General features: G+C 41.3%; 1 protein-coding gene across 7 annotated transcripts in view; it reads left to right on the forward strand.

The window, feature by feature from the left end:
- The window catches only part of UBE3D (ubiquitin protein ligase E3D), a 179,844-nt gene extending 172,041 nt beyond the window's left edge, over positions 1-7,803 (forward strand). For 4 of the 7 annotated variants that reach the window (XM_077999705.1, XM_002808392.4, XM_077999709.1 and 1 more), the window contains one exon: positions 7,153-7,803. Coding sequence is in view for 2 of the 7 variants with exons in the window: in XM_002808392.4 (XP_002808438.4) it covers positions 7,153-7,173 (21 nt within the window). In the remaining 5 variants the exon portion in view is untranslated. The remainder of the gene's footprint in view (positions 1-7,152) is intronic. The other 3 variants (XM_077999707.1, XM_077999706.1, XM_077999710.1) reach the window with 1 other exon arrangement.
- Positions 7,804-8,485: the final 682 nt, after the last annotated feature.

Raw genomic sequence — 8,485 nt, forward strand, 5'->3', positions numbered from 1 at the left:
TTCCTTCCTGCGGCTATTCCATAGGAAGGGGAAATTAAAGGGACTTTTTGATTTGTGAGTGTGTGAGCATGTATTGAGGTAGCACCATTTTATATGTTGTGCTTTAACACCCACCCATATTAGTATCCTCGAATGATTTCCTTACAAATGTTTTGTGCTTCAGAGGCAATATATTTTTATGTAACATCGGAAGACTGCTATGTAAATGTTGGCCTCATGGGTTTGTTCTCATTAGTAAAGTTACCGGATTTGCTTTATATGACTGGGAGCATCAGAACTGCTTGTTCACTACGGTGTTACAATAACACCATCCAATGCCAACAATACTGTCCGTAGTCCAGTTATTCTAAAAGAAGTGAGGAGATGTTCATGTCTAGGACTTACTTGCTTTGTTGAAGAATAGGATCAAGATCCAGTAACTGCTATAGTGGTCCTTGATTTCAGCCCCATCTAGAGAGGAAAAGCCACCAGTAGTCCTCTTCTGTCTGCCACATACACATCTCTTAAAGTACTTCTCATCCTGTAAGTCAACTGCTGGCCTTCTACCTAGATGTCTGCAAGAAGACATAACAAGGCTCAGCCTAACTTTTTAAATCAACAAGCTGTTTAGTTATATGTAAATTTTCATAGTGCATCATGGCTTAAAGCAAATACAGGGTGAAAGTTTAATTTATAGATACCCATCTTTTTTTCTCTCTCTACCTTTTAAAAGTTCTTACAGAATGTATGCAGAAAGCCCAGGGTTGAAGGGCTACACTGATGTTCCCTTAGTCTACTGTTTCTGTCCCTTACACACATAATTGTTGCCAATTTGGAGGGATAGGATTTTCTTCCTCATTGGACTGCTTCTCACATTTTTGGTGTTTTGTTTGGTCCTTCCTGTCTGCCAGTCATTCATTTAGCAGGCCAGCATCCTAGGGGGATCAAGTGTGTGCCACACTCTGGGCCATGCCGGGCTTTATGGCTCTCTTTGCCTCCTTCAGGGTAGTGTCTCAGGAGGCTCTCTTGCTTTCATAACGCAAAAATAGTCTTGTTTCTCCCAGCAGGTGTTAAGGTCCATCTTAAATTTACCACACCTTATTGGAATCACCCAATTCCTTGACTACCTCTCCCATTCTCATTTCAGCAGGAGGCGGAAATTCCTTCTCAGTGTGCTCTGTGGCTGGAACAATCAGTGCCACATAGGAGGTAATTACTAATTGAATGAATGAAGCTAGCCTCCCAGCCCAGAGAGAGAAATATCTTTAAAGTTTTTTTTTTTTATTATACTTTAAGTTCTGGGGTACATGTGCAGAACGTGCAGGTTTGTTACATAGGTATACACGTGCCGTGGTGGTTTGCTGCACCCATCAACCCGTCACCTACATTAGGTATTTCTCCTATTGCTATCCCTCCCCTAGCCCCCCACCCCCCAACAGGCCCCAGTGTGTGATGTTCCCCTCCCTGTGTCCATGTGTTCTCATTGTTCAGCTCCCACTTATGAGTGAGAACATGTGGTGTTTGGTTTTCTGTTCTTGTGTTAGTTTGCTGAGAATGATGGTTTCCAGCTTCATCCATGTCCCTGCAAAGGACATGAACTCATCCTTTTTATGGCTGCATAGTATTCCATGGTGTATATGTGCCTCATTTTCTTTATCCAGTCTATCATCAATGGGCATTTGGGTTGGTTCCAAGTCTTTGCTATTGTAAACAGTGCTGCGATAAACATACGTGTGCATGTATCTTTTTAGTAGAATGATTTATAATCCTTTGGGTATATACCCAGTAATGGCATTGCTGGGTCAAATGGTATTTCTAGTTCTAGATCCTTGAGGAGCGGCCACACTGTCTTCCACAATGGATGAACTAGTTTACACTCCCACCAGAAGTGTAAAAGCATCCCTTTTTCTCCACATCCTCTCCAGCATCTGTTGTTTCCTGACTTTTTAATGATCGCCATTCTAACTGGCATGAGATGGTATCTCACTGGTTTTGATTTGCATTTCTCTAATGACCAGTGATGATGGGCTTTTTCTCATCTGTTTGTTGGCTGTATAAATGTCTTCTTTTGAGAAGTGTCTGTTCATATCCTTTGCCCAATTTTTGATGGGGTTGTTTTCTTGTAAATTTGTTTGAGATCTTTGTAGATTCTGGATATTAGTCCTTTGCCAGATGGATAGATTGCAAAAACTTTCTCCCACTCTGTAGGTTGCCTGTTCACTCTGATGATAGTTTCTTTTGAGAGGAATATCTTACAGTATTTATCCAACACAAAAAGTTGAGTCTAGGGTATCGTCAACATGGGTGCGATTAATGCCAAATTAGTGAGTTAGTAAAAACTACCTAATCCCAGTATTATTTTAAGACATCAAGTATATTTGCTAGATGCTAGAATAGGTTGTAGTTTTTAATTTTATTTTTGTTTTTACATTTATATTGTATGTTTTGTATAGAAAATTTGGATCTTGGAAACTAGATTTTATTTTAATTAATTAATTAGTTTATTTATTTTTGAGATGGAGTCTCACTCTGTCACCTAGGCTGTGGAGTTCAGTGGTAGGATCTCAGCTCACTGCAACCTCTGCGTCCTGGGTCCAAGCGATTCCCCTGCCTCAGCCTCCCAAGTAACTGGGATTACAGGAACCCACCACCGTACCCAGCTAATTTTTGTGTTTTTAGTAGAGAGGGGGTTTCGCCATGTTGGCCAGGCTGGTCTCGAACCGACCTCAGGTGATCCACCCACCTCAGCCTCCCGAAGTGCTGGAATTACAGGTGTTAGCCACCGTGCCTGGCCAAGAAACTGGATTTTATAATATAAGGGCATAAGCTGTCCTTGTCCTTTTCCTTTTCCACCATAAAAACAGCCTGTTTCAGATCATGATTTTGAACATGCACTGGACAAAAATATATATCTAAAGGAAAGTTTTATGTTTTTTTTTTAAGTCAACAATGTCCTTTTTAAAAGGAACATTTTTGTCTGTCTACTTAGTGTAGAGTCCTTTCTAAAGCCTTTCTATGTAGCCAGCCTTGATGATATATTTTTTTAGTGATTGAAATTCTAAGGCCAGGCAGAGTGGCTCATGCCTGTAATCCCAGTGCTTTGGGAGGCTGAGGCGGGTGGATCACGAGGTCAGGAGTTCAAGACCAGCCTGACCAACATGGTGAAACCACATCTCTACTAAAAATACAAAAATTATCCGGCGTGGTGGCGTGTGCCTATAATCCCAGCTACTCAGAAGGCTGAGGCAGGAGAATTGCTTGAACCCAGGAGGCGGAGTTGCTGTGAGCCAAGATGGGGCCACTGCACTTCAGCCTGGGCAACAGAGCAAGACTCCCTCTCAAAAAAAAAAGAAAGAAAAAAGAAAGAAAAAAGAAAAAAAAACAGAAAGAGGATAAGAAATTCTAAGTCAATGTTGAGAAATCAGTTAATATAAATTTATCTAGGGTAAAATAACATTAAAAAATGTTTAACGTGTCACACAAAAGTATTAATGCATCCCAAACTTACATTTGGTCAGTGATACTGTGTCCGGAATTGGTGGGTTCTTGGTCTCGCTGAAGGGCTCCTCAAGTGCCGCCAGAGTGGATGCCGAGGCCGAGGCGGCGCCGAGAGCGAGGGCTGCTAGCATGTTGTCACCTCTCAATACATCAACCTGGCCATGTTGATTGTGGTTTAAGAAGATTGTTTTTAGATGATTACTCAAAGCAGAGACATCATTGTTAGACATCTTAACATCCTCTCCCTCTCTCCATTTCCAAGTATAACTATTCAGGTGTACAGAACTAAGTCAAATCTTATAACCAACAGGAAAGGGTTGTCTTTTGTTTTTTAAAATAATTATTTAGACTTTGTAACTATGTTCCAGAAATATAACAACCAACAGAGCTTTAAGCTGCAGCTATAGTCATATGCACTGAGAAGCTTTAAAACTTTACTTTGGGGAATAAAACTAAAAAGATGAAATATAGAGATCTTTCTCAGTGTGGTGGAACAAAATAAAATTATCCTCTCTTAAAATAAATGGCAGTTAGGGGAAGTAATTTCTCCTGTCATGGATAAATGGTAGGGAACACAAAATCAGCATTTGAAATATGTTAACTCACAGTGTTTTAAATATAAGGAATAAAATGCATTGTACAGTACCTGTTCCCAAGAATGGCTGCAGTTTCATGTTAAGTCTTTAAAAATACATAATGTGCTCAGCAAATGAAACTATAAAAACTAGATAAAAAAAGACATTAAGCCAAATTTTAAACTTTTTCTTTTTTACTGGGAGGGTCCATTTTGTGTTATTTAATTTAATCAGCTCAGCCTCTTTTGTAGTTGTTCCTCATCTTGAGTTCATATTCGCAGGCATGCAAAAGAAACCTTTTGATAGTTGAGGCAATACCAAAGATTGGAAGTCTCTAAGCCTCTGTTGCTTTCTGTCATTCATCTGTAAAGTTATAGTGGGAAAAGCACGGATTAGAAATCAATTTCTTTCTAAGCCCACCATGTCACTTAACAGCTTTGCTACCTAAGCAAGTTTCATACGTTTTCTGAGCTTCTGTTTCTTCATATGTAAAACAAAGTTTCAAATGCCTGCTTTACTAAACCGTAGGACTGTGCTGCGAATGAAAAAAACCAAAGTAGGCTTAATAAGGTGTTTTACAAATTTCATGTACATCCTGTTGGAATTCCCATTTTGTGGATGAGGAAAGGCTGAATGGGGCTGGCTGATAATTCTTTGTTATAGGGGCTCTCTGCATTGTAGGAGAACGTCCCTGGCCTCTGTCCACTGGATGCTGGTAGCACCCCCTCCCAGTTATATTGACAACCGAAAATGTCTCCAGATACTGCCAAACACCCCTCAGTACACAAAATCACCTCAAGTTGAAAATCACTATTCTGTATAGAATTCTTAACCATTTTCTTTTTTTTTCTTCTTTTTTGAGATGGACTTTCCCTCTGTCAGCCAGGCTAGAGGGCAGTAGCGTGATCTCGGCTCACTGCAACCCCTGCCACATGGGTTCACGTGACTCTCATGCCTCAGTCTCCCGAGTAGCAGGGATTACAGGTACCTGCCACCATGCCTGGCTAATTTTTGTATTTTTAATAGAGACAGGGTTTTACTGTATTGGCAGGCTGTTCTCAAACTCCTAACCTCAAGCCATCTGCCTGCCTTGGCCTCCCAAAGTGCTGGGATTACAGGCCACTTGAGCCACTGTGCCCGGACTCTTAACCATTTTCGTAATGTCATTTATCAGTGTTATCCTTATGCTAAGTATTTCCTGGTTGGAATACTCCATGACATGGCAATTTTCAGAATTAAAAAGGAGATAAATGGTTTCTTCCATTGACTTTCTGTCTGAACATAAGCAGCGGCATTGTCTTGTTTGTACAGTCATGAGCTTCCTGTCCCTGTAAACTATGTAGAAGCAGAATGTTGCCTGCCAGGGATGCTGCCCACAGTGAGCCCTAAGTCAAACTCAGTGACGTCTGGTCTTCCTTCCCCTGTTTATTATAACAGGCTCTACTGGCCTCTTTTCTCATCTGTTATATTCACAGACTTCTAATATCTCTTGTCAGCTGAGAGACAAGGGAAACGCATGGATTTTCCTAATCATTATTATTAGGTTTTGAAGGGAAGGTGAGTGTTAAAGACAGAGAGAGTTGGTGGCTCTACAGCAACGCAGGTTTTATGTCCAGCACAGACCTGCAGAGGTGGGGGACCAGCTGAATGCCAGCTAGAGCTCACCGCTGCTTACAGGCTGGGGTATTTATAGGTATGGGCGGGAGGGGTCTGGGCAGTATGGCTTGCTGCCCGGCAGGATATTGATAAATGTTCCTATGATCAGGCGGTTTGGCCCTTTTTCCAGTGGGATGTGATAGATGTTCCTTGGGCCTTTGTCCAGCAAGATATGATAGGGATGTTCCTTCCGTTGGGCCGTTGCCCGGCAGGGTATGATAAGAAAGTCAGGTGGTTGGGCAGGATGTTTCTCATGGTCTGAACCCCCATGGAATGTTTTACTTTGACCAGGTCAGTGAAATGGTAGCGGGGCGGGGCTTACCAAATGGTGCAGCTTGAACTAACAGTGATCTCATTTGAGCTTCACAGTAAGCTCTTGAGGTTTGCATCAGTTGTCCATGTTTACATTTTGTTTAGGAATCAACCTTTCCTCTTTGCTGCTCCTTCCAATTTGGTGTTCTCTTGATAGAGAAACTCAGCAGGAAGTTGATACGGAAACTCAGCAGGTGCCTTTCTCACCAGCACCGTACGAAGGGTAACATCCTTCTGAATTACTCAGCACAAAGCAGATGCTTTCTGCCCTGTGTGACCCTCCCTTTTCCTTTTCTTTTAACAGAGATAGTTAAATACACACCTCTTTTTACTGCATTCGGGAACTTAAGGACAAACTTTCCTGATGCTATTGACAGATGTCCCATACTTCCCCAAGAGTAGAATGTTTTTACTTCTTTTGCTCACACCTAATACGAGCTTCCCAAGCCTCCCATACTTCACGATCTATCTCTGCTCTCTACTTGACTCTCTTCCTCATGCTGGCACAGTTCCCAATGTATTGAACTAAACCTTTCTAAACATTTATGATTGACTTTGTTATGTTTGTTTCTGTTTTCAAAACTATTGGGAAATTAGATACATTTGATCTAGGCCTCATTACATAGTCTGAAAATATTTTGTACATAAGACTGTGTGAATTCGTTTTTTTAACTCTAGGTTTTAAGATGAATTGCTGCTGACCAACCAATATAAGTGAAAGTATCACCATGACCTAGGAGAGACTGGTATCATTACCTATAGGGATGAGGACCTGGAATCGCCCAGGAATGAGATTCAGAATTCTAAATATGGAAGGTCCAAAACAATAGTTGTGAACCAATGGGAACGAGGACTAGATTACTTCATGGCAATATAACTTTGGTTTCAATTAAAACTCTTTTTCTCCTTTAAAATGCATGTGAATCATCTTAATTACCACATGGTTCATTAAAAAAAGACTAATTGGCTCCTGCTATAAAATACAATGTCTAGATCCACTAAGAGTCATTTTTCTGTTTAAATAAGTGTATGTTCTTATTGACCAGACTTACCTGATTCTGATTTGATGTACATGCAGCCATTTTGTCATATTATAGAAGTAAAGCACTGTGGGTTTTTCTTCCTTCTCCAGGTGGCCTTTTTGAAGATGTAACTATGAAGCTGGGCATTCTCCTTCCCTGGCAGACAGCTCTCAAGCAGGAGCACACTGAGGCCAGCAGTCAGCTCAGGAGGCATCAGTTACAAAGACAAGAACCAGAGCTATGGGCTAAGAGCATTGCATTGAAGTTTAAAGTTCACTTGTTTGCATATATTCTCTAAGAGAAGAGTTAACTTTAGATCTTTGAAAACCCAGGACTGTGAAGAAAGTCGTAGTAGCAGGTTGAGGCAAGTATGGAAGTTACATCTCTATTTCCCACAGAGAGGAATATTCACATATGTGCTGTGTCAGCACCACCTGGAAGGTTATTAGCTAATGGAGACCCATCTGTCCTGTGTGGAATCCAGTGAGGAATTTTATTGGTGGAACTGAATGTTAACTGCTATAAATCTAGGAAATAAACTTTTAAAGAGTTTCTTAGGATCATTTAAAACAAATTTTAAAAAAGAAAAATAGAAAACATTTAATACTTTATTCAGAGGAGATGCTCAGTAGATGTTTGTTGAATGAATGATTATCAAATCAAAGGATTTCCCATTTATGCAAATCTGCATGTTTCTTTTGTTATTTCCTTTACCATACACTATTGCAAATTAATAAATATACCGCACTAGCATCCTGTTACAGAGTTGTTCTATTCTTTGTGTACCAGCACAAGTGGTGAGGAAACCTTTGAGTGAGAATGATGGAGCTACTGGGAATCCCACAGAGTACAGGCTAGCTCCTAATTTCACAAAGAACGTTTGAAACTTGCCTAGAATCACACAGCTAGGATCAAAGCTGGGACTGGAGCCAGGCAGGTCCATCTCCTCTGCCCAAGATCTGATCTATCTCTCTCTGACATCCTCCTTTCCTGCTCCATGATCAGGAGGACAGTCTCTGGATTTGCAGATATCCTTGCTGCTCAATTGGCATTAATCCCCACAGACCACCTAATACATCTTGCCTCAGAAACCCTGAGTTTTCTATCTGCAAGTGTTCTAACCTTTTTTTTTTTTTTTTTTGAGACGGAGTTTAGCTCTCTTTGCCCAGCTGGCGTGCAATGGTGTGATCTCGGCTCACTGCAGCCTCCACCTCTGGGGTTCAAGTGATTTGCCTGCCACAGGCTCCCGAGTAGCTGGGATTACAAGCACCCGCCATCACGCCTGGCTAATTTTTTGTATTTTTAGTAGAGACGGGGTTTTGCCCTCTCTACCAGTCACCAGAGGCTGGTCTTGAACTCCTGACCTCAGGTGATCCACCCACCTTGGCCTTCTAAACTGCTGGGATTACAGGCGTGAGCCACCACGCCCGGCCTCTAACATTC

This window comes from Macaca mulatta, chromosome 4 (assembly GCF_049350105.2).
Source record: "Macaca mulatta isolate MMU2019108-1 chromosome 4, T2T-MMU8v2.0, whole genome shotgun sequence".
Taxonomy (NCBI): domain Eukaryota; kingdom Metazoa; phylum Chordata; class Mammalia; order Primates; family Cercopithecidae; genus Macaca; species Macaca mulatta.